This window comes from Macaca mulatta, chromosome 13 (genome assembly GCF_049350105.2).
Source record: "Macaca mulatta isolate MMU2019108-1 chromosome 13, T2T-MMU8v2.0, whole genome shotgun sequence".
NCBI classification, from domain to species: domain Eukaryota; kingdom Metazoa; phylum Chordata; class Mammalia; order Primates; family Cercopithecidae; genus Macaca; species Macaca mulatta.
This window is the reverse complement of record NC_133418.1, coordinates 51,798,638-51,824,452: the sequence shown is the minus strand read 5'-3', so window position 1 is coordinate 51,824,452 and position 25,815 is coordinate 51,798,638. Positions and strand designations below refer to the sequence as shown.

General features: G+C 55.9%; 1 protein-coding gene across 2 annotated transcripts; it reads left to right on the top strand.

The window, feature by feature from the left end:
* Window positions 1-1,332: 1,332 nt before the first annotated feature.
* EMX1 (empty spiracles homeobox 1) lies at window positions 1,333-20,588 on the top strand. 2 transcript variants are annotated; one of them, NM_001265823.1, is given in 3 exon segments: window positions 1,333-2,234; window positions 8,207-8,391; window positions 17,709-18,598. In NM_001265823.1, coding segments are annotated over 3 exon segments (873 nt in total). In that variant the 5' UTR covers window positions 1,333-1,714; the 3' UTR covers window positions 17,877-18,598.
* The last annotated feature ends 5,227 nt before the right edge of the window (window positions 20,589-25,815 follow it).

Here is a 25,815-nt window from a genome sequence, read left to right as displayed (position 1 = left end):
CGAGTGGAAAATAGACTTTAACCCGCTTTGTGGCGGCCGGGGCGCCCGGAGCGCTCTCCAAACCAAGGCTCCTGGCGCTCAGGCGGGCCGCTGCCAAGACCCGGCCTGGAGTCCCTGCAGAGTTGCGCGGCGCGTGGACCCCGTGGCCTTGGGGCGTCAGGAGGCCCAGCCCGGATCTGCGCGCCCGGGCGGCGCTCAGGCCGCTAGGATGGACCCCGGCAGCGGCGAGGAAGCGGAACTCTCTGCGGCTTCCTCTCCACAGTGCGCTGGCAAGGTCCAGGTCCCAGCCTCCCCACCGCTGCCCGCGCCCTCCTAGGCCTCGGAGCACCGCCTTTCTGCGGCCTGGAAGGTCGGGGTGGGAAAGTTTGCGGAATTCCGGCTCTCACGGCCAGTCGTGAGAACTGCCCCCAGGGAATTCGTCCGCAACACAGAAAAACTGGCCGGAGCAGAGTCGTCCGCGGTTCCGCGGTTGCAGGTGGAAGGTGAAGGTCGAGGGAGGTCAGGCTGCCTCTGCGTGTCCTGACGGCCGGCGTGTTCTCTTGGGATGGGCTGCGGCTACTTGGACAGCTTCAATTTAAGCCACAGTGTCTCCGAGGCCCTGGTCTGGTCCGGCCCGCCGACACTTGAGCCCCCCGAGCCTCAGAGAAGGCGAGGAGGTGGATCGCCCAGTGCCGAGGCCCGCCGTCCTGGTCCGAGCCGGTCGCGGCGCGGTGGCTGGGCACAGGAGCTGCTTCCAGCCCCGCGAACAGCTGGAGGGTTGCAGTGGGACCGCTTCGGCGGCTTCTCCCGCGCAATGCCCCGTCTGGCCCCTTGTGAAGGCAGTGAGCGTCCCCTTTCCAGAGCTGTCCCCCGTGACATCCAGAAAACGCGAAACCTCAGGAACAAGGCCGCAGCTTCAGACCGCGGCCCAGGAGGCCGATAGTGGGTGAGTGGGAGAGTCCCGGAGAGCAGGAGAGCAAAAAGCTGGTTTTCGGGAAAACCAATATGTTGGACCCCAAACATCCACCCTCCTCTCGGATCCAAGTTCTTTGAGAACTGGAACGATATCCCAGGACGAATGGGAGAGTTAGGCTGAGCTACACACCGGGGAGGCGGGGATTGGAGTTTACCCCCAGGCCCTTCGGACGCCTTCTTCGGTTCCCGCGTGGGTTGAGACGGCGGCAGCGGCCACCAGACTCAGCTAAAGGGCGGAGTCGCGAGGAGAAGCCAGTGGCGAGGGGAGGAGGAGGCCTGAATCTCCCCGCGAAGGCTCCAGTCCGGCTTTTGCCTCCGACTGCGGGCTCCCTCCCCACCCGCAGTCCCTCGCCCCGCCCCGCCCCGCCCCCCACCTTGGGGCAGGTGAGCGGCGGCCAATGGGCGAGCGCGGGGCAGGTGCCCGCTAACTCGCGCCTCGCAGCGCTGGGCTGCTGGGGCCGGGCAGGGCAGTGCGGGGACACCGGGGGCTGGGGTCGGTCCCAGCGGGACTCCGAAAGGAGGGAGCCGGGCTCAGCCCTCGGGCCTTACCGGCAGCTCGCAGCCTCGCACGGAGCCCGCGCCTGTGCGGGCGCCTGGAGCTGCCCGCTCCGCCGCAGCTGCCGCCGCGCCTGGCTGTACGCTGTGGCCGGACCCCGCGCTCGCTCGCTCACACACCCCTCGCCGCTCCGCGCCTGGCTCGCCCGCGGGGGCCGAGCGCAAGCGGGCGGGCGTGGGAGGTGAGGGGTGCGGGCGGGTGTGCATGTGCCTGGCTGGGTGCACACCCCGCACGGCGGCGGCGCCAGGACGCGGAGCGCTCCCCAGAGCCCGGCTGCCTCGCACAGCTCCCGCGGCTGCGACCATGTTCCAGCCCGCGGCCAAGCGCGGCTTTACCATAGAGTCCTTGGTGGCCAAGGACGGCGGCACCGGCGGGGGCACTGGCGGCGGGGGCGCGGGCTCCCATCTCCTGGCGGCGGCCGCCTCTGAGGAACCGCTCCGGCCCACGGCGCTCAACTACCCTCACCCCAGCGCGGCCGAGGCGGCCTTCGTGAGTGGCTTCCCTGCCGCGGCCGCCGCGGGCGCGGGCCGCTCGCTCTACGGTGGGCCAGAGCTCGTGTTCCCCGAGGCCATGAACCACCCCGCGCTGACCGTGCATCCGGCGCACCAGCTGGGCGCCTCCCCGCTGCAGCCCCCGCACTCCTTCTTCGGCGCCCAGCACCGGGACCCTCTCCATTTCTACCCCTGGGTCCTGCGGAACCGCTTCTTCGGCCACCGCTTCCAGGGTGAGTGCCCACGCTGTGCCCGCCGAGGCGGCCGGCCGGCGCCCGCGCTGCGGCGATGCGGGGGAGGCTCGGGGGCGCGCGGGGCCGTTCAGAAGTTACTGCTGGGAAGGCTGCAGGTCCGCGGAGGTAGATTCCCAAGCAGGGAACAGCCGTGCGGGCTCTACCCGCGCCTCTGCCGCGTTGGTCTCCCTCCCAGGAAAGCAGGTGGAGACCTCCAGGCTTTTCTAGAAAAGGTATCAGTTCGGACGCAAGCCCAGGCGCGTTGTCGGAGCCTCTGCTGGCCCTCGCCACGGCCTGCCCAATTGTCTCTCCCAGCTGAGCTAGTTTTAGCCCAGAGTACAACTGCTCCCGCTCTCCCTCCACCCGGCTTGACCTGGCACCACGCATCGCTCGCACGTCCACCACCACCTCCCAGACTTCAGCCTTCGCTGGCGCGTCAGGGCCGGGGAAAGTCCATCCGCGTGCTCTAGTTCTGTGGGAAGCAAGGGCAGCGGGGAGGGCGAGTCGGAGAGTTAATGTTCAGCGTGGAGGGCCCGGCTGTCTTGGGATATTTCTCGGCAACCTTGGCCCGACTTCTCCAAGTCACACGTGCCTCTCTTACCCAAGGTGGGGAAGGTTTGCAGTAAGCAAACTGGCTTGCGCCGTTGCTCGTCGCCTTTGGGAGGGAGCCTACCCGGCTGCTGGAGTACCGAGGACGGTTTTCCCGGGCAGGGGGCGGAGGCAGAGGGCTTTTAAGGTCGTAGCCCGTCCGAACCCCGGAGTTTGCACCCAGCAATCGGCTTGCTAATAAAGATCTTCCAGTGGCCTTACACACACACACACACACACACACACAGAGAGACACGTTTCAATTATTTGTCTTTCCCCAATAAAAGAGAGTTGCATTTGTTGGAGTTCGTTTTCTTCCTTGAAATTTGTTGGAGTTTGTTTTTCTTTTCTTTTCTTTTCTTTTTCTAAATTTTATTTTAAAGAGTGGCCTTGATTTGTACAGTCATCACTTTAGTTTCCAGTTTTATTTTGTTAGTGTAGACCAGACCGCAGCCTTGTGAGAAGGGTCTATGGCTCAGAGCTAGGTAACCGGGCTTTTAGAGAAACAAATGAAAGGGACATGGCTGGAGCTTCCGCTCCGGGAGCTAATGTGACGGTCAATAGTCTATGTCTATAGTCAATTAGATGTTTGGCACAGTTATTTAGATAATAAAATGAAAATTATCTGTTGACATTGACTTTCACAGAAAACCGCTTTCCCGGGTCCCGATTTGTCAGGCAATTTTTTCAGTCCCACCTGGCCAATAGATCCTGACTTGGCAGATCCCACAAAACCAGAGAATGTAATTACTAGAATAAGAGTGGTTGTGGGCAGCCTTGTCTCCTCTTTGAAGATTTCAAAGACTTGCCCAAATCCAAATCCGAAAAAAACAAAAATGCCTACAATGTCATCTGCCTTGGGCAAGAGTTTCTGCCACTTAAAAATAAATGTTTACCGATAACATGAGAATGTCTTCAAAATTGAGCAATCTACCCTGGTCCTCCGTGGGCTCGATCCGAAGCCTGGGTCTCAAAACCTGGCGCCCAAGGGCCGAGTTGTAGTTGGGGCGGTGTGTGAGCCCGCGGGCGGGCCGCCGCGGCCGAGGGGCTGGCGGGTTGGAGGCTGGTGGAGGGTTAGGGGTTCGGAGGAGAGGGCGGGGCCGCTCCTAAGTGCTGTGGCCTCCAGGGGTTCAGCTTGTCCGGAGGCGGCATCCTGGGCCGCACCCTCGGCTTCGAATCCAGCCCCTGACGCCCTCCGCACCGCGGTTCCCGCCTCCGGGCGCCGAGGGCCGGGGGCGCCTCGAGAAAAATCCAGCTCCAGCTCTGAGCGTCTCCAGCCAGGCGAGGCGAGGCGGATAAATCCTTCGCAAAACCCTCTTGGAAATTGCCGCCGCTTCCTGAGCCATCAGCCCCAGCGGGTACGTTATCGAGTTGCACAAACAGTTGAATTTTTCTCTCAAGAACCGAGTCTGGACGCGGAGATGGAGCCAAGTGTGGCTGCATTTTCAGACCCGGAAATCCGTTGGGTACTGAAGCACTTTTCGAACCCTGAAGCGCTGTGGCTTCGCGGTCCATCGTCGCCGCTGCAGACGGACGCGCTCCCCGGCGGCTCCACGCCCTCCAGTCCCGGCCAGGCCGCGGGGCTGGGAGCCGAGCCGTCTCGGGCCCTCCGGCGCCGCGTTTTCTAGAGAACCGGGTCTCAGCGATGCTCATTTCAGCCCCGTTTTAATGCAACAAACGAAACCCCACACGAACGAAAAGGAACATGTCTGCGCTCTGTGCGCAGCGGTCGGGCGGCGCGGTCCCGGCGCGCAGGGAAGCGGCGTCTCCGCTAACCGAGGTGGTGGAAGGGGAAAAGCGAATGCGGAATCGTCCTGGACCCCGAAGGTCGGGGCCGCTCGCGAGGCCCGAAGGGGAGGAGCCGGCGAAGACCAGGAGTGGGCCGCATTTCGGTACTGTTTCCCCGAGATCAGGAACTTTCTGGGTCTAGGAGCAACGCCGGGAGGGGGGTGTAGAGACCCAGCGCCCCGGGACCCGCAACGACAATGGGCCGGAGCTTCTAAGGTCGCCTTTGTTCTGGCAGGAGGACGGGGAATGAGGTTATCTCCGCCGCCTGTCCTGCCTCTCCTTCTCCTAGCCCTAGGGCCCTCCGCCCAGCCGTCCGGCCCCGAGCCCCCGGCCGGCGGCGGCCTCTCCAGCGAACACTGCAGCTCGAAGACTGCAGTTCGGACCCGGGTGCTTCGGATCCCCAGCTCCTACCTCCAGCCGCCTCATTCCTGGGAGTTCCTAGTGCTAGTTCCCAGCCATTGCCTTGAAGGGGCCCTAAAAGAGTGACTGTAGAAAAATCGGAGGGGTAGGGAGGCCGGGGGTGGGGGGAGAGGGGTATTCATTTCCCTAGCTCCAGGGAAGGCCATACCAGTCCCTTTCCACTTTGCTAACTGTCCTAGTCCGAAACCGACAGCCCGTTCTCACAGCCCGGAATTACTGCGTCCAAACAGGCCGCACTCCAGCCCCAAGTTTGTTCTGCCCTTGTAGTCCAGGCAAGGGAAACTGAACCCTTGGTAGGGGTGGTTCAGGCCTCCTTCCCACAGGTCGGGAGGGGGGTGGGTACGGGTACTTGGGCACCTAAGGCATCACCCTTGTCTTTGCGGAAACATGTAGCAATTGATCTGTTTCTCAGGATGTTTGGTGTTGTACTGAATATCCGCTTTCTAACAGGGAAATGTCCTTATTCTTTTGGAATTAAATAACCTGTCATCACTTAGCATCTTGACTCATCCTGCAGTCTCCTGCTTCTCTGTGATGGGGTTAGAAGGACCCCTGTGTTTTTGCACTTGCATGTAAATATACCCTTTAGGAGACAGGCTATCTACCACAACTGGACATGACAATGACCTGGGCCCATTTTCTCAGTAAGGTAGACCCAAAGCAACCTAGCATCCCCCTAAAATAACCAGACTTGAGGCAAAGGGGCATATATGTTGGGACAGAAGCTTGTTGCCTTCATCCTCTCATCTGGGTTTATAAAGACAAACACAGAGCACTCCACCACTCAGGTGACTGACATATACCACAGAATCGCAAAATAGTCACTAAGTGACAGACACTGGGGCAGACTGCAAACCTGCTTCCTCAGCCCCACACTGCCCTTCACACCTCTGCATCCTATTCACACACACTTACTGGGCTTTCCACACTGCAGCCTCACTTCTGACCAACCTGGGCCAGCCCAGCAGCTAAGGCCAAACCCTGCCAATGCTGGGATGAGCTAGGCTTTCTCTCTCCCTCTCTGGTTCATTTGTCCAGAGGAAACCACTACTGGGACTTCACCCAGGTTCATAACAATGTTGTTTTTTGAGGCAAGTTATTAACATCAACAAGAAGCATTTGCTTTCCACCCACCTTTCCCTGGCCTACCTCACTTGGCCCCACCCCCGAGACTTTAATCTTCCTTATTCCCCACCTGGAGCAGGCTCCATATTTTTCTGCTCTTTACTCATCTCTGCCAGACCACCTTCCCTGACCATCTGTCTATTCCACTATCCCAAGTGAAACTTCTCTTCCTTCAGTCAGATCCGAGGGCCCTAGATCTGCCCCCACTTGAATAACCAAATGGGGTGTCCCTCACCCATCTCCCTGTGATGTGGTCCCACCATTTTTGTGGCTGCACAGATCCAACCAGTTGAAATTGATAAGATGACTGGAGGTTATTGACTGACCCCTCCCAGGCACTACCCCACAATCCTAGCAACTCTTTTCCACAGAAAACTCCAGCAAAAACTTGGCCTGTTTAGGTATCCACAGCCCAGAGACTTGGAGTAAGTAAGGTCAGGCAAGTTCCACCAATAAGTTACCTGGAGAGTTTTAGCTACAGCATCTCAATTATGTGCTTTTGCTTCACTTACATAGATGTTTCCAGAAATGGGAGATGTTAACTGAATTATCCAGGTGATTGTCTTAGAGCAAAACAACAGGTCAAATCAAGTCCAACCAGTAGCCATCTCGAAGAAATTAATTGGATCAGTCAGTCCCAAGAGCTAATTCTGTCAAAATATTCCATCTAGAGTTCTGTGTTGTTGGTGCGTCAGGAGGCTGTTATGTGCCCTTGCATGAGAATCCATGGGTGATTTTGTCAGGGCCTGTTTTGAGTCTTGTTAGCATGTGCAACCAAGCCAGAGATTGTGTGAGGGCCTAGTTGCGGGGCGCGGCGGGGGGGGGGGGTTCATTGAGACAGGGGCTGTGGGTAGAGGCTTGTTTTGGCATTGATAGTTTCTGACCCCATCTCCCCTACCCCAGCTTCATCCAGTCCAGTGTTATCCCTTCCTCCTGCATGTGGGAGCTGAGTCCCTATGCTGGCCAACATTTGCTAAGGGACAGTCACACTCTAAAAATCCTATACAGTAGATGGGAAAAAAAGACAGTAGGGAGGCTGGAACATATATTTACACACGCCCATGCAGAAACCAATATATCTATATCTATATATATTAGAGAGAAAGATGACATCTAGATATTTATACACATGTTTCTTTAGCAAGGGACTATTCAGGGATGAAGCAGGGATGAAGCTTTTCCCACCAGACAGTACTTGGAGTCTCCAGTGTGTGTGTTGGGGTAGGGGTTTGGGGGCTTACTCTAGAGGCTGGGTCTCTGGACAGCCAAGGCCTGGAGGAGAGAGAGGTGGAGAAAGGGGAAGAAGAAGCCTGACTTTCCACTTGCAGGTGCTGCCTGGACCACTGACCTAGCCACTGGCCTATTTATACCCTCTGCAAGACAGAGCTAGAGCCTGCTGGCAGGAGTTTTTAATGAGCTAGTAGCCTGAGCATTCAGCCGCAAGACTAGTGCAAGCAGGTGTGAAGGGATTGCTCCTTGGGTACCTTCTAGTTCTTGAATCTGTGTTTGGCAAGGGTGTGCCTGGCACACCGCTGCTCCCCTTATCACCTTCCTGACCCCCGGCCCTGCCTCTACCCTGGGTCCTCTTGGAGGGAGATGTTTTGCGACCAGTTAACTAAAAGCAAATCGTTGGGACTGGCAGCCAGGGCAGCGCCTCTGGGAAAGGACGGAGAAAGAGAGCCAAGGGACTTTTCTTCGCCACCCCTTGGCCTCTTCCGCTGCCCCAGGCATTGTGGATTTGGGCTAGTCGGCGCCTTGTCCGGCCTGGACCCATCTCTTGGCCTAACAGAGGGATCTGGAGTGCTGTTATTCCCCGCGTACCCCCGCGGAGTGGCTCTCTAGTGTGGGGAGGTGTCGAGGAGGGGAGTGGACTTAGGGAGGGGGCGGCCAAAGGGCAAAGGGAGAAATGGCGTGTGTGTGCGTGTCAAGGAATAGAGAGGGCAGGGCGCGTGGGAGCAGGGCGGGAGGCAGGGCTCTGCCGGGCCCCGGCTCACGGCGCCCCTTCTCTCTGTCTGTACCTGCGTGTGTTGCCGTCGGCGGCGGGGCCGCAGCCAGCGACGTGCCCCAGGACGGGCTGCTTCTGCACGGCCCCTTCGCACGCAAGCCCAAGCGGATCCGTACGGCCTTCTCGCCCTCGCAGCTGCTGCGGCTGGAGCGCGCCTTCGAGAAGAACCACTACGTGGTGGGCGCCGAGCGGAAGCAGCTGGCCGGCAGTCTCAGCCTTTCCGAGACGCAGGTAATCACCCCCGGTCGCGGCCTGCCCAGCGCCCGGAGCCCAGGGCGAGGTGAGGGTGCGCGGGTGCAGGAGAGGCCCTGAGCCCGCCCCAGCCCAGCACCACTGGGTTCCAAAAAGCCCCCCTTCCTCGCGGCGCTGCAGTCAAGCCTGTCTAATTTAGAGCCCCTTCCTGGAGACTGCGTGCAGCCTGCTGAGGCCGCAGGACTTTTGTCAAGCGCTAAGGACCTAGCAGGAGGCAGAGTAAATGCAAACTGCATCCCGAGCCCGGCTCCCAAAGCTCTTCACAGAGGGACCAGGTTCTCTGGAGGAAGCGGGTCGCCTGGGGAGAGGGCAGCGCAGGCAGCACCAAGGCCACTGGAGCTGGCCCCAGCCCTGGCATTACTGCAGCCCTTTTCCCGCCACTGTGCCGGGGCGCTCATAGTCCTGCGGGGAGCCAGTCCGCACTGGCTTTGCTGCTGTTCCGGGGCCTTGGCTGCCCACCAGCCAAGGGAGGGTCTGGGGAGAAAGCCCAGGTGTCCTCAGACTACCAACAGAGGGGCTTAGCCAGGGAGGGGCCAGCCCCTGCTTGGGGCCCGAGGGTTCCTCTGATCCGGCCCAGGCCGTCTGGTAGGGCTGTGGAAGCCACGGTGTGCGTGCGCAGAGCATCTGAGGGGCCTGGGCATGGTGGGAAATAGACCCCGGGTACTCAGGGGCTGCTCTGAATCACTGGAAAGGCTGTCGCATGGGAGAAGGAATAAACCCCAACGGCGTCTGGGCTTGAACTGAGTGAAATTAACAATTACCGTGTAGTGTTTTTGTAAATGATCATTAATTTAAGGGAAAAAATTAAAGAATTAGATGAAAGTTATAGGGAGGTGGATTTGGGTTCATTGTAAGTAGACTTTGCCATAAATAAATGCTGCCTGGGGATCACTGCATAAGCTCCTGGTCCACCCGGGTCCGACGTGTTGGAGTGGGGCTCAGCGACCCTCAGCCTAGCTGCTGCCCTGGAGCTGGATTTCAGTCTCTGGATGGGCCTTGCGTGCCTGCCGGCTCCCAGAGTTGCGAGAGGCCAGCTCCACGGTCCCCCAGCTACCTCCCGGCTGACTTTTCACCTTCCGCTCCCCTTTTCCTCGTGGTCTCGCCCCTACTACACCATCGTCCCCTCCCAAGTCCCGGGCAGTGAGAAGATGCCCGGCATGGGGGGCAGCCGGAGCCTCCCTTTAGCAGCCAGAGTAGGAAGGGGGCTTAGTGAGGGAGCCTAGACCCAAACTTCATCCCCAGCTTTCTTCGGCGGACCTCACCCTCTCCTCCTTTGGTGGCATTATTGGCATCTATTGTCATATCTGTCTGATGCCCCACTTAACAATCTACAAATCGCTCATGGGTCAGAGGCAGGACCCGTGCGTTTTCAGACATGCTTGCTGGGCTGTTCTAACTGCAGGGGAAAAGCTTACAAAACAAGAGTTAATTTAAAAACGTTTCAAAGAAAGATATGTTTTTAAAATATAAGTTAATAAAATAACACTCCCTTTTCCCTTCTGGCAGTGTTTTAAAATTATTGTTTGAAACAAGGTGTTAGTTTAAGAATGGTGTTTATAATTAACCTCATTTAAAAAGTAATATTTATTAAATTTTAATTGCAGAAGTGTAAGAAAACAAAAATGGTTTTTAATCCTACCACCCACAGATTAACACTTGTTGAAATAATGTCATTGTTTTTAAACTTTCAATTTTTTAGCTCAGTGAGAGCATTTTTAATTAACTCTCTTTCAAACTGAACCTAGATGCCTGTCAATATTTGCTCCTAACAATGCCAGTTAGTAGATGGACTGATTGTTTCTTTCATTTTTATTATGAGACATTTCAAACATATATTTAAAACAAAACCAGATAGAATAACATAAATGTATCCAGCTTCATTAACTATCAAAACTTAGGGTTAATCTTCTTCCCGTCTGTAAATGAGCTGCTTTTTGCATATGGTACAACAAAAAGAATGAGGGGAGGTTTTAGCCTGAGGAATCTCCCGTGGCAGCCTGTCCTTCCAGGTGAAGACCCTGAGATGGAGAGATGGATTGGGCAGAGCTTCCCAGGTGGGCAAACACGATTTTAAATACCTGCCTCCCTGCTAACTTAACTGTGTAACCCTGGGCAAGTCACTTAACCTCTCTGAGCTCTGGTTTCCTCATCGAGAAAATAGGTTGTTTAATGACTAAAGTACCTCATATGAGCTCAAATAATATTAATCCCCGTCCCTAGTCCCTTCCCTTTAAGGTAGTATGTTGGATTAGAAGCATAAGAAGATCCAAACCTGGGTGTCCTCTTAGTCCAGTGTTTTTCCTGCCTTATGCAGTTTCCATCATCAACATTGCCTTTCTGTTGCCCTCATAACTTATCATTTGGAGCCAGGCTATATAATTAACTACTTCTCTATCCACCTCTTGGTACTTACCAGGCAAGCTTACCTGTCATTTCCAGCTATGAGCTATTTGTCAGGCATCAGTCACCCCCATCAACCCCCCTGCCATGCATTTCTACTGTTAATATCTGTATCTGTCTCTCAGAGCTCTCTAATTTGTCCCTCCCCGTGGCTGTTTTACATCTAGCCATCTACTTCTGTCTGCTCTCATTAAACTGCCTCCCCAAAACTGGCTAATTTATATTTCCGATTTTTCTATTAATTATATGTTCTTCCTAACAATAAGAACTAATTACCCATTTGTTCATTATCTTTGTCATCTATCTTACCTTCCGTGTGTCCACCATTCATCTCAAACTTCATCTCCATCGAGCTATTTAGCAACTGACAAACAGTATATCCATATGTCTGGTAATGGTTATCTATTATCTTATTAGCTCTGGCTTTGTCTTCTCTCTGGGTCTGGGCCTCGGTTTCTGTAATTGTGAGATTGAATGACACAAATTCCAAGGTTTTTTCTAGCCCTGAGTTTCTGTGGCTCCTCTACATTCTACTTCTCTGTGTTTCTGTACACTCCCTCCTCCACATTCTCAGAGCTCACCACACAACCCCTGCCTATCATGATTTGCATCAAACTTTGTTGTTATTACTTAATTATCTGCCATGTCCAAACATCAATTTGTAGACCAGCAGCATGCATCTCTCAGGGAGATCTTAAAATACAGATTCCTGGGCCTCACCCAGGAGATTCTCTTAGGAAGTCCAGGATAGGGTACAGGAAAAAGTTTAAAAACGGTTCTTTGGGTGATCGTGATGAGTAACAGGCCTGAGCATCTTAGCTCTGGGAGGCAGAGGCCAAGCCTGTCTATTTCTCACAGGACCCAGCTCAGTGCCCGGGATGGAGTAGATGCTCAATAAACATGTATTGAATTAATGAGCACATTTCTCTTTGCCCATACAAATACACACTGACTTTATCAATCATTCCCCTTGCTCTCTGCTGTCACTGCTGCCTCCCTGTCCCTCTCCTTCTATCTTTCCCTTGTACTTTCACAGCTGATTGTTGATTTAAATTACGCATATACCAGTTTGTGGATAAAACTTCTTGGAGGGTTACTCAGATCAGTATGTGTGTGAGCTCTTAATCCAGAGCTCAGAGGTCCGTGCACTCCCAAAACTTCAGCCGGGTGCTGGGAGGTGGGCAACCTGGGTGACTATGTATGTTTAATGGGAGTGGGGTATTCGTGCTGGGATGGCCAGTGCCTCAATCTAGGAGGTGAGGGAAGAGCCCTGGGCAAGGGCTAGTTCTCCCTTCAGGTTCTAATGACTTGTTCCTCACTGCTTCGGTGCCACCCTGGAGTATGACCAAGAAGGTACCAGTCTAAGCTTCAGTCCTGGTGGCTGGTTGGGCAGACCTGGGCCTGGGTCATTGCAGAGGCTCAAGTTTAATGAGTGTGTGTAATGGGTGTGTGCAACATGTGCCTGCCCACCATGTGGGGCACCAGCGGGCTTCATGTGATTGATGCCCAAAGGTCAGATGATAGCATAGGTACACACTGGATGCCATTAGGCAGTCACATGACATGGAGTGCAGCTTGCATGCTTCAGTGTGTGTTCGTGTGTGTCGGGGGTAGGGGTAAGTTAGTTTTAGGGGAAGTGAGAGAAAGCACCTGGTTGCTCCAGGTTGATCAACTGGTCAGTATTCCAGCTACTCCTTCTGCTCTGAAGAGATCAGCAGGTGATTCTTGACCTTGTCTGGGTTAGAGTTTAGCTGAGCGGTGAGGGCAAAGGGTACAGAAACGTGGTCTGTGGCTCTGAAGATTGCTCACTGAGTGATGAAGCCTAAGTGCCAAGCTTGCACACTTGTGAAGCATGCACAGGATGAATGACTAGGGTCCCCTTGATGTCACAGCTGTGGGCTGAGGGGTATCAGGATAGAAATGCTTGAGAAGATGGCTCTGGGAGGCCTCAGACCTGGAAGGCTTGGGGGAATGCTTAGGATCCTACGTTGGAGGGAAAGAAGGGGAGGGTTTGAGGCAGGCAGATGAAGATAGAGCAGGAGCTGTCCAGACCAGCCACCATCTTGGAGTCCAAGGCAGGGAGATCTTGGGAGGCAGGAGTTACGGTCACCTGCCTATGGCTTTTTCCCCTCAGAGGCATGGAAAGGAGGATTTGGAGGGTCCTTTCCTGCTCTGGAATGTTCTGCCCTTAGAGGGATGGATAAGAGGGGGATATCCAAGTGACCTGAATTTTAGGAAGAAATCAAGAGACATTTGTTCCTAGCTCACGGTGTGTCCATATCTCTTGTCTAAGTCTTGGCTTTTCTTCAAGAACTTCTGCATCTCATGTTCTAGGAGTCCTGTGTGGGAGGATGAGGGGGAGATAAAGGAGATTAGAGTGGTTCTGTGAGGAGCTGGGACTGGGGACATGTCCTGAGGTAAATCTTATGATGTCTCCCTGAGAGAGAGAGAGGAAGGGTCCAGGCTGGGCTGGAAGAGGAGGAGACAGGGAGGCTTAGGGATATTATGGTTATGGTTGGTGGGGAGCTGGAGGTGACCTCAGCTTACTGGGGTGAAGGTTGAACTTAGCATGGCATTGGGCTTGACCTCGAGAGTGGGAACAGCCCACATGATCAAATGATAGGAAATGGGTCCCCAGGGAAGAGAGTAGGCTGAGGGGCGACTTGATTGATGTCTCCAGGCTCCTGTCCATTCTGGGATATTTGAAATCTTTGACGACAGGACACTTATTCACCTGAAAGTGTGCAGGGGCCTGGAGCCACAGACCTTTCCATTTGCAGGAGTGGTGAAAAAGAAGGGATCCAGACCTCGTTCATTCAAAATAGATTATTCCAAAGTAAAGTCTGATTAGTTCTGAAATATTGGCTGGAGCTGTATATTTGCTTGTTTGTTAGTTCATTTTTCCCTTTGTTCTTGCATGCATGTCTTCATTCATTAATGCATACATTGATCAATCCTCTAGCAAATTGATTCATTCATCCATAGCAGTTTCACCTTCTTCATTCTGTCTGACTCAAGCCAACCCTTCTTCCGCCCAGCAGCAGGTCTCCCTCCTCCAACTTCCCCTAAAAGTGGCCAATCCAATTTACCATGTGGAATATTAAAAACTGGCCCTCTTGCAAAAGTGTCCACAAAACTAAGAAAAAGATCCCGTCTCTCTATCACTGAGCACTTCTCAAACCCTTTGCTGATTGGAATTCTGCCCCTCTTCTATTCATTTTCTCCTGTTTTCCAGGTCTGGCCCAGGTACCTCTTGCCTAGAGCATAGGCCTGTCCAGCCAGATGACTATACATGGAACATGTCCTCTGGGCAGGGCACTGGGACTAACATACCACTTTGGTTCTCCAGTCTCATAGTGTGGTGAGGAGACAGATGTAAATAAGTAAATTAGTGCACAGTGGGGGTCACTGTTACCGAGACTGGGAAGAGGTACTAAGGAACTACAGGCAGGTGATGGGGCAGGCCCATCAAGGAACATCAGGTCAGTGTCTTGAAGGCTAAGGAGAGTATTCCAGGTTAGGTAACTCAGGAGAACAGAGACTTTTGGAAGGATCTGGCCTCTGAGAAACTGAGACGTTCAGTGAAGTGAGGACTTGGGAGACCACAAGGGACCTCTTGCTACAGTAGAGAGGTCAGAGTGGGCAAGGGGTCCTCCAGCCAACATTCCAACTGTACCTTGGGGCTTAGAGAGGGGTGAGTAGTGTGTTTGTGTTGGGGATGGGGAGGCATGTGCAGGACAGATCCAGCCTCCAAGCCACACCGTATGATCCAGCTCCTTTCCAGGGCCTGTGTTCTCTAGGGAAAGGGGGTCTGGAGGATCTAGAGTTGCCTGTAGGTTGGAGAGGTCATGAAATGTCACTCTCATCTCCTAATACCCTCAGAGCCCAGTTCCTTTTCTTTTACCCAGTAAAAAATAACTACCATTATCAATAATCTATTAAGGAAAATTCAGAAAAGTAGAAAGAAGAAAGAAACATCACCCACACTTTGGGTACATTTCCTTCTAGTCTTTTTTCCCCATGTGTAGATTTTGTTTTTCTATGGTTATGATCACACTGTGCCAGCCCTGTGCATCCTGGCGTTTCCACTAATGCTATGAAGTCATAAGCACCACCCTGTTATTGCAGTCTTTGTAAACAGCATCTGGACACTCAGCCCAAGGCTGTTCTCCGGAAGATGGCCAGGCTGCACAGGGAGAGGGTTTATGTCCCTGCTTCTAGAGAGATGCCTACTTGACCCCAGTATTTTTCATGGAGAAAATACTCAGAATCACCTTTCACTTGGGTGCCCTAGGAAGCTGCCTCTGGCCTATCCTGTGCCTGAAGTCGCCATCCAAAGCTTTCCTTCTTTGAGCCAGTGTTGCTAGACAAGGGCAGCATGCTGGGCCCATCCCACTACAGGCCAATGTGACCGTCAGTCTCCTTCCTGAAGGACACTTGGAAATGCGTGTGGAAGGAGAAAGGTACAGAAAAGGGCCCTTGGTCCCTGGTACTGCCTGCATCACCTGATGGTCACCTTCGGCCAGCCCACTTGGGCTTCTCAGGAATGACGCCCCGGCCCTGCATCCGGCCCTGAGTCACGCGCAGGAGGCAGGGTGAGCTCACCCACCCACTGGCTGGCACAGTCACAGCAGGCTCCAGGGTGGGGGGCAGGGGCGAGGCTGCTGCCAAATGGTTGTGCTGAGAACCACCCAGGGTCCAGGTGGCCCTGCGCCCAAAGATAGGTGGGCTTGGAGTCCAGCAGCCTGTGCCCAGAGCCTCCGCCATCCTCCACGGCCGGCCTAGGTGAGATGTCCAGGCTATGGGTTTGGAAATGAGGGGAGAATCCCCTTGCCCTCACTCCATCCATCGAGGCTGGGCACCAACCCTTCCTGGGCCAGCTTTCCAGACCCTGGCTGGCTGCTCTGCAAGCACTCAGTGCCAGCTACCCCCATCCCCGTGTCAGTGCTCTAAAATCAGTGCTCTCAAACCAGGGCAGATAGCACAGTGGAAGTCCCGGCAAGAAGAGACTGTGAGGGGAGGTCCTGGGGTAGGTGGGACAGAGAGGACTGCCTGGGAAGGGTGTAGGGGCAGCACCTCCTGGGCATGAAACCATCTGCAGGGCACAGAGGCCAGGTCTGCCTCTGGATGCACTGCTTGGCCTTGTGGCTAAGGCCTGTGCTTTACCCAGTTCTCTGGGAGCAGGGGCTGGACCTAGCAGTCTTTCTGAGGCCTGCCCTCAGCCCTGCCCAGGGTTCAAGGATCTCCCCTCAGCATCATTGCTGCTGCCAAAACTAAGAGGCTACCCACCATTCCTCACCCGCAACTCTGCCACGCAGCACCGTCTGCACAGCTGCAGTTGGCCACACCTACTTGCTTTTGAATGTGCTGTCATTTCCTGGAAACCATCCGGGCCTTGTAGCCTGCCCTCTGCACCTCCTCCCCCAGGGGCCCTCTGGAGCAAGAATCCAAGAGGTGCCCTGGCACTGCAAGAGTCCCCAGAACATTTCTTCTATGCATGAAGGACTGAAGCCCCGAGGGGGAAGGGACTTAGCTGAGAATCAGTACCTAGGATCCTCCTGCCAACACTGAAGACGGTGTGGGTCTGGCCCGACTCTGCAAAGCCAAGTAAAGAACCACGGAGTCAGGGAGAGTTGACAGATGAAGGCTTTCTCCACAGCCCACAAGCACTAAGGCCAGTCCAGGAGCCAGGACAAGCCTCCAAGATTATGCATGAGAGGACATTAAGGGCTGTGTCCTGGACACTGAACAGACACTGGAGGAGGAGGGAAAAGAGGCTTCCTGGAGGACGTGGCTTAGAACCATAGACCTGTCCTCTGCCTCATGCCTCCTCCAACATGGAGGATGGTTGTCCAGTTTCTGTTCCAACCCCACCCCGTACCTTGCCAGGGCTCTCACTGCCAGACACAGAAGAGGGGGCTCCCTGGGTTCAAAGTGGAGCTCGCTTCTGTCCCCTGGGCTTCTCCTGACTGTTCCTTGTGTGACCTGTTCCCGCATCTGGATGGGCTGCAGGAGCCAGTGCTGTGGGGACAGAAGGTCTGGAGCTGCCCGTGAAGGGCAGCACACTGTCCTCAGACCCGCCTCCTCCCTGTCCTTGTCTGTCCAAGGAGAATGAGGCCTCACTACCCTGAGGAGCTGGCACCTGAGGGACAAGGCCCCCCACCTGCCCAGCTCCAGCCTCTACAGCTCCACTTCTGAGGAGGGGTGGGAGAGAGCTACATGAGGTTGCTAAGAAAGCCTCCCCTGAAGAAGGAGACCACGCAGTGTGTGAGGCTGGAGTCTCTAGCAGCGGGTTCTGTGCCCCCGGGGTGGTCTGGCTGTCCAGGCACTGCTCTTGGTATAAACGCCACCTCCTGGTTATGAAGCCATGCCCACTCTGCCTCCGTGTATGGAAAAGAGCATGGGGCTGGCCCATGGGGTACTGTCCACTTTAGGCCCTGTGGGAGCTCATGGGAACCCACGCAGTGGGTCATAGGCTCCCTCATTTACTACTCACATCCACTCTGTGAAGAAGCGATTATGATCTCTCCTCTAGAAACTCGTGGAGTCCCAGGTCTGCCAGCTTCCAGAGCCTGCGCTCCTCCACCTTGGCTTGGCTTTGCTGGGGCTAGAGGAGCTGGGATGCGCAGCAGCTCTGTGACCCTTTATTTGAGAGGAACAGGAAAAACATCCTCCTCTCTGGCCCACTGTGTCCTCTTCCTGCCCCGCCATCCCCTTCTGTGAATGTTAGACCCATGGGGGCAGCTGGCCAGAGGGGACCCCGACCTGGGGGCCCTAACCCTATGTAGCCTTGGTCTTCCCATCAGGCTCTCAGCTCGGCCTGAGTGTTGAGGCCCCAGTGGCTGCTCTGGGGGCCTCCTGAGTTTCTCATCCGTGCCCCTCCCTCCCTGGCCCAGGTGAAGGTGTGGTTCCAGAACCGGAGGACAAAGTACAAACGGCAGAAGCTGGAGGAGGAAGGGCCTGAGTCCGAGCAGAAGAAGAAGGGCTCCCATCACATCAACCGGTGGCGCATCGCCACGAAGCAGGCCAATGGGGAGGACATCGATGTCACCTCCAATGACTAGGGTGGGCCACCACAAACCCACGAGGGCAGAGTGCTGCTTGCTGCTGGCCAGGCCCCTGCGTGGGCCCAAGCTGGACTCTGGCCACTCCCTGGCCAGGCTTCGGGGAGGCCTGGAGTCATGGCCCCACAGGGCTTGAAGTCCGGGGCTGCCATTGACAGAGGGACAAGCAATGGGCTGGCTGAGGCCTGGGACCACTTGGCCTTCTCCTCGGAGAGCCTGCCTGCCTGGGCGGGCCCGCCCGCCACCGCAGCCTCCCAGCTGCTCTCCGTGTCTCCAATCTCCCTTTTGTTTTGATGCGTTTCTGTTTTAATTTATTTTCCAGGCACCACTGTAGTTTAGTGATCCCCAGTGTCTCCCTTCCCTATGGGAATAATAAAAGTCTCTCTCTTAATGACACGGGCATCCAGCTCCAGCCCCAGAGCCTGGGGTGGTAGATTCCGGCTCTGAGGGCCAGTGGGGGCTGGTAGAGCAAATGCGTTCAGGGCCTGGGAGCCCGGGTGGGGTACTGGTGGAGGGGGGCAAGGGTAATTCATTAACTCTTCTCTTTTGTTGGGAGACCCTGGTCTCTACCTCCAGCTCTACAGCAAGAGAAACAGGCTAGACATAGGGAAGGGCCACCCTGTATCTTGAGGGAGGACGGGCCCAGGTCTTTCTTAACATATTGAGGGGTGGGAATCAGGCCCAGGTAATTCAGTGGGAGACAGTGCTTCCCTCTGCCTAGAGACTCTGGTGGCTTCTCCAGTTGAGGAGAAACCAGAGGAAGGGAGGATTGGGGTCTGGGGGAGGGAACACCACTCACAAAGGCTGACGGTTCCAGACCAAAGTCGTGGGCCCACCAGGATGCTCACCTGTCCTGGGGGAACCCCTGGGCAGGTTAAGACTACAGAGATAGGACTTAAGGCTGAGCCTGCATCCAGTCCCCAGTGACTCACGGCCTCCTCAGCCCAAGAAAGAGCAACGCGCTGGGACCCGCTGAGCTCTTATGTTCACCTGCCCTTTTGTTTGTCCCACTTGTCAGGATGAAGGTTTCCTGACAAGCATATCTGCATTCCTAAGTCTTTCCCTTATGACATCTAGACCCCTCTTTCTTCTTCACCTCCCATGTGCTCATGAAACCTCTGCTCATTGGCCTCCATGCCACCATTCTGCTGGTGCTGACAGTCACCAACTACAGTCGCTGGCCACTCCCTTGTGGCCAAACTCAACCACTTCCTGTCTGGGTTCACCTGCTCCCCGATCTGCTGGCCATGCCCTCCTGGATTCTCCCACCCTGCTCTGCCTTCATTTCGGTAGCTCTGACTCCTCCTCCAGCCTGAGCTCATTCAGTGTCATCCATGCCTTGTCACCTCTGGCCACCCCCAGGTCAGTCCTTGCTCTCCCTGCCTCCTCATTGTGCCCTCTGCCTCGGGGGCTCACATCCACTTCCAGGACTTCTCTTTGGCTCCCTGGTCTGTGTCTTTAGCTGACCTCTGCTGAGCTGCAGACCCATCAAGCCAGCTGCCTGGTCCACCCCCTGCCCCTCAGCACCTCAAAGCCAATACATCCACAGCAGGACCCACCTCCCATCTGTGCTTCTCCAGGATCACCCACCTCGGCAAAAAGCATTAGCCATGTACACAGTTTCCCAAGCTACAGGAAACCTGGGAATCTTCCTCAAGCTTCCTCTCCTCTTCCCCAGCCCCATCCATTCCCATCTAGTGGGTTGAGTCTAGGCTGGCTTCCCAACCACACCTCCCTAGTGCAGCCCCCCCGCTGCCCCCCTGCCCAGCTTGTGCCACTGGCCTGGCCTGGGCCCTGCTCCTCTAGGGAGGTTTCTGTGAATGTCAAGGATGAGGCCCATTTCAAAGGAGGCCCTCCATGCTGCAGCTAGATTTCTCTTCCTTGCACCCAAACAGGGCAGAGTCACCCCCTTCTGAGCCCCTCTGCCCCATCTTCTTGCCTTGCTCCTGGTACCCTTTGCTTCAGCATCCCCATCCCTGTCCCTGAGGGAGCCACAGGTTTTCCCTGTGCTGTGCCTTCGCTCATGCTGTTCTTCCCACCTGGAATGTCGGGTGCTTGATCAATGTTGAACTCACTGGAAAGATGTCAGAGGCCCAGCCTTGCTGCCTGGGCCACATGCAGGGATCCAAGCACATAAGGTCGTTCTGCTGGGAGCACAGACCCAGATCCCACTCGCACTCTCAGTGTCTCCCCCGCCGCCTCTGCCCACCTCACTTGTGTCCAGTCAATGCTAGAAACCAAAGGGCTTTGTCCCATCCCAACACCCCTCTCCCTCCATCAGTCAGGAATGCATTCTGCGAGTCTTGAAAGTCCTAATCCAGATTAACCCACGTGGCGACCCTCACTGCCAAGCAGGTGGGATCACTTCTGGGAGCACACATGCCCAGGTGTGGAAGGAAGGCGGGAGGAAGAGTCATCCTTTTGGCCCCAGTAGGGGACAGAGACGGGGTGAGCTGTTCCTCTCAAGATCCTGCCTCACTTGGTACGGGGAGGGGGTCCAGGAAGATCACAGCAGAGCACCCCCTGTCATCCGAATAAAGGGTTGGAAGGGATCCAAGGAAACCTGCCAATCTCCCGAGGCCAGGCCTGCGGGGGGCGGGGCGGGGAGTCCCTGCCGCACTCCCATCCACCCCCCATGTTGTGCCTCTCCCTGCAGACGGTAAATATTGGTGTTGTGACTTCATTAATAAAGGCTTCTGTGAGCCTGAAAAACATGGAATCAGGATGAACTATTTTCTGAGCTGCGGGCTTGCCAGGTTTGCTAATTTGGGAGTTTTTGGGCCCTCTCCAGGGAACAAACCAAAGTCTCTCTCGAAGAGACACAGATGCAGCCGAGAAGGGAAGAAGACGAGGACTGCTGCTCCCTTCCCTCCCCCAACGGCTCCTCCCACCTGGGGAGCAGGGGCCCTGCAGAGGGTGAGGACCCAGGGACAGTAGCTTGCTGGTGGCCTCCGCGTGCAGGCACTGCGTGGCCAGGCCTTCCCCGAGGGGGCCCAGGTCAGCCACTCCCCTCAGCTGGGCTGGCCTCCCGGGGCCTGCAGAACTCGTGGGCTGAGGTATCATGAACACCTGTAGGAGCTCCAAATTGTGCGCGGCTGAAGTAGAGGGAGCTCAGGGGGCCTGTTCTGAACCCTGGTGGCCTCATCCACACCCTCACTTTCAGGGACTGATCTTTGCACATCCTCTTGTCCGTGGAACTTTCCAGGACTCGTCCCCACGGCCTTCGCAGCAGTACAGCTCACGCTCCTAGCATCTCTGCACTTGGTTTGCACCAACTCCTCCTCACACGTGCTGGGACGGCTTCCCGGGAGGCATCAAGGCGCCCTGGCTAAGTGAACCGGGCTCTGTCCAGAGGGAACCGGCCAGGCCCACAGGCCTCTGCTATAGCCCCGCTCCAGGGCATCCCTGCAGGCAAGGGGAGAGGAGGGGAGGGGCGGCCAGCAGGCTGAGCGGTGCAGGCCCAGCCAGCTTTCCTGTCAGACGGGCGCTGCCAAGGCGGAGCCAGACATCGGAACAGGTTTAACCAATTACCCGAGCGCCCCATCTGCTGTCTAGGGTGTGTGTGAGGGTGAGTGCATGTGAGGGTGTTTGGAGTGTCTGGGAGGGCTGTGGGCGTGCGCGTGAGTGTGACTGTGTGGGTGCCTGTGGGCGTTCGGCTGTGCATGTGTGCGGCTGTGCACGTGTGCCGTCTGTGGCTGCGTGGCCCGGTCATGCCCCCTCATTTGTTAAAAGCTGTGGCTACGGCTTACAGTCTTCCTGTCCCCCAGATCTTGGGGTCTGCATGGACAACCCACCTAGCATCCCAGCCTCTCATTCCCTCATCTCCCCCTCACCACCCTCTCTCAGGGATGATCAGAGCCCAGAATGGGGCCTTCTCTCAAATCACTCATTCGGATGTCTTCCCGTCGAACCTGAGCTCTTCCCATTCGCTGGCTCGCTCCTTTCCCTCTGCAGCAGTGTGGCACCTTGTGGGGGCCCCCAGGCCACAGCCCACTCTGGTCTCTTTCCGACACACCCATGTCCCACTGTTCCTTGGTTGCACCTGTCTGGCGGAATTGAAACCCTGCTTGAACCTGCTTCTCCACCCGCCCGTGCAGTTGAGTCCATGAGGACAGCAGGCAGGTGTGCAGGATGGCGCCCCTCGATGTTTCAGGTCCCAGCCTCAGCTGAGGCCTCGCCCTGTTGAAAAGCTCTCTGCTGCCCTCCCTCCAAACCTCTCTTCCCCCTGACTCAGCAGAGGGCCTTACTCCCACCTTCAGAGACAGTCCTGGAAGGGGACACCTTTGCATCAGTCAGATGGTACCTTCAAATAGAGCACTTGGAGAGTTTACTACAGGAACAATTAAATTTTGGGGAACCCACAGGGATGGTGCAGTACCCCAGAGCTGGTAACAATGGGGAGCCCATATGGCCCTGAGGCCTGAAGAGGAAGGACCAGTGACAGCTACTGGAACCTGGAGGAGTTGGCTGGAGAGGGCCCCCAGTTAGGAGCTGTAACCTTCGGTACAGAGAGGCCCAGAGATGGCAGGAGGGACAAGGAGGGAAAAATCCCCCAGTGTCACTCCTCCAATCCCCCGTTTCCTGCTGGGACTCCTGGTGGTGGAAGCCAGACAGCCAGCCCTTAGCTTCCAGGGACAGAGCAGGTGGACAGACACAGAGTGGATCTGGAGGGGCGGGGGCTCCTTACCCTCAACCCCACGCTGCCTGCAGCCAGCCCATCCTCTCCACCTGCCTTCTGTCACCACCCGCCACTTTCTCTCCTTCTGGCCGAGGAGAACCCCACCCCTAACCCCCACCTCCAACCTGGGCTTCAGAGTCTCCCTGCCTGGAGCAGCTCACTGCTAGGCTGTTCTTCCTCTTTCTGTGACAGTCTCTTCTGATTCTTGCCTGAGGGTCCACCTTCTAAGCACCCCCTCAGCTCCATGTCACAATGCCCCACTTCTGCCCATCAGCTAAATTTCATGAAGGAATTAGCTATGCCGGCCATCCATGGGAGTCCTACTGATTTCTTGACCTGTGAAGATCTGTCTTTTGCCCTGACCACATCCAACTGAGGCCCTTCTCTCTGGGTCCTCCATGGGGCCCGCCTTGGTCCATGTCTCCCTTCACCTGTCGGCTTCAGTGAGGTACGTGGAAGCCCCTTCTACCTGGAGCACTCCCATCGATGTCCTCTGAATACCATGCCCTCCCTGCCTTCCTCGCCTCTTGCCTTGGTGTGCTGGGGCCCCACGACAAAGCACCTCAGACTGAGTGGCTTTGACAACCAAAATGTATTCCCTCCCAGCACCGGAGGCTGCCAGCCCGAAGTCAGGGGTTGGCAGGACGGGTTTCTTCTGAAGCCTCTCTCCTTGGCCTGTGGACGGCGCCTTCGTCTTCACAGGAGCTTCTTCCTCTAGCATGGCTGCATCCCAATCTCCTCTTCTTAAAAGGACATCAGCCATTTTGGATTCTCGTTTGGATGAGAGCCCACCTTAATAACCACATTTTAACTTAATTACTTCTGTAAAGACCCTGTCTCCAAAGACAGTCACATTCTGAGGCACGAGGCATTGGGACTTCAACAGATGACTTCTGGAGGATGCAGTTCAGCCCTGACACATCCCTTGTGGCTGAGCTTCCTTGTCTCTGCCCAGGCCTCAGAGGTGGGGCTCCTCAGGGCTCCGTTCCAGTCCTCCTCTTCTCACCCCACCTCCTTCGCCTGGGTGGCCATCTCTGCTCCTCCAGCTCCAGATGCTCCCTAGACATGGATAACAGACACATCCACATTTCCCATCCCTACCTGTCTCCTGAGCTCCAGACCAGCAATTCCTCATCTCTTGGTGTCCACTTGGTTATCTCCCAGGAGCCTCCGATGCCTTGGAAATTGGAATGCATCCCCTTTCCTGTGGGTTTGTTCTTCCTTCTCTGTGCCTTAGCTCAGAAATGGCCCCTTCTCTGCTGCCTACGCCAGGAACCTAGGGTCATCCCTTACTTCCCTCTGCCACCCTCACGGAGAGCTGAGCAGTCCTGAATCTTCACTTCTCTCCTTCCCCATCCCCATACCCACCCCCACCCCCACCGCATGGCCCAGGCCCCATCTTCCTCACCATGACCGCCGCAGGGGCCCCCTCACCCAGTCTCCCCAACAGCCTCACTGTGTCCACTCCACCTGCCACTCTGCAGCCAGGTCACTCCACTTCTCTACTTAAAGCCTCTAGGGGCTCTCTGCTGGCTTTGGCCCGGCAGCATGTGGCCACACCGCTGCTCCTGGATCTCCTCTCTATTCTCTAATGACATTGAGCTGCTTCAGGGCCCTGCAGTACTGTCCCTCCTCTGTCATGCTAACATATGAAGAGGTGGAGAACCAGCATCCGTTGGCCTGGGATGGAGGGCTGGCCCCTTCCCTCACTTCCCCATGGGTTTACATGGGGTCTTCCAGGAGAGCGTCTGGTGGTCTGGGGCCTGTCTGTCCATTTGTCCATCTTTTCTTTTCCTTTGCTCTCTTCTCCACCCCTCCATAAGGCCCAGGGAACTGGGGTGGGCCCCAGATTCTTGCTGTGGCTGAGGAGGTGTCCTCGTGGGGAAGGGAAGGAGAGACTGGCCTTGGCCTTAGGCAAGGCTGCCAACGGCTGCCTCAGTGTGAGGGGTGGAGAGTGAACACTTTTCAGCTACCACCTGGAGAGACTCTCGGTGCTGCAGGGAAGGGTGGACATGCAGGGGTGAGGCCTTGGAGGAAGTAGCTGAGGCATTCCTGTTTTGGGAGCTAATTGGTGGCAGAGGGATGGCCAAGATGGTAGAAGCTGCAGCAGCTTTCGGGGAACTGAGGGAGCTATGAAAATGAGGCTAGGTCCCTGGGGCATCAGGAAGGGTCACTTATCGTGGCACCCATCCCCTCACATTCTGACTCTCCTAACCGTGGCCTGAGTGAGAGGAGGGAGGTCCGATGGGCCAGGCGGGGGGGATGGGGGCAGGGGTGGCCACATTCCTGGAGTGTTAATGATCTCTGGTCTGGGCAGGAGCTGAGCCCCCAAACCAGCTAAAAACAACAAACAGCTCCCAGGAGGGATTTGTGTCTGTCCTGAGAGTCCAGGATTTCCGCCTGACCGGATGGAGGCTGTGGCCTGTGGAGCTCTTAGCAAAGAAATTCCCCAGAGACCAGCATCCTCCTGGCCCAGAGGCATCACTTTGAGAACAGCCCCCTCCCCTACCCCTTCTCTCCTCCCTCTCTAGTGGGGAAGGGTCCAGCACCCAGGAGGGGAGGCAGGCTCTTCCCCACACACCTGGGAGCGGGAAGAGGAGTCTGGGTGCATTCCTCCTCCAGCTTCCATCCTTACCACAGTTCAGCGAGTGATGCTTTCTTGACATTTTATAAATAAGGACACCAAGGCTCAGTTACAGTAGATGTCAATAAACGTCTGACCAAATTGATGGGTGAATAAAGGAAGTGTCTGGCTAGAAGCTCCAGTCACGCTGGGCCGAGCTGCAGCTGGAACTGGGGTCTGTCTGAACCCAACCAGGATGGCTTTCCACCTCCCTGCCTGCTTCTCTCTGCAGGGCTGGACTTGAGAACTCTGGGGGCTGCCTGGAAGAAGAGGAACCATTGCCATCAGGAGATGCCGAAGTCCTAGCCCTAAGGGATAGTGGAGGAGTTAAGAAGGGGCAGACCTCTCAGGGCTGGTACCATACACACTGCAGCCATGAAGCACCTTTCCACTTGGCTCAAACCTTCCCTCCCTGGGAGGCCTCTCCTGGCCCCAGGTGGTCCAGGAATGACCCCCTCCGGTCTCCCAGCCTCATCGATGTAAACAGTATGGGAATCTAACCAAAAGTCTTATTTACTCACATTCCTTGAGGGCGGGCTCCTTAGTGAGTGCTCAATAACAGCTCTGTAAGGGGATTCCTGCAGAATTTCACCCTCCTGTGCCCTCACATGGTCTCCATCCTTTCCTCTTCCCTTCCC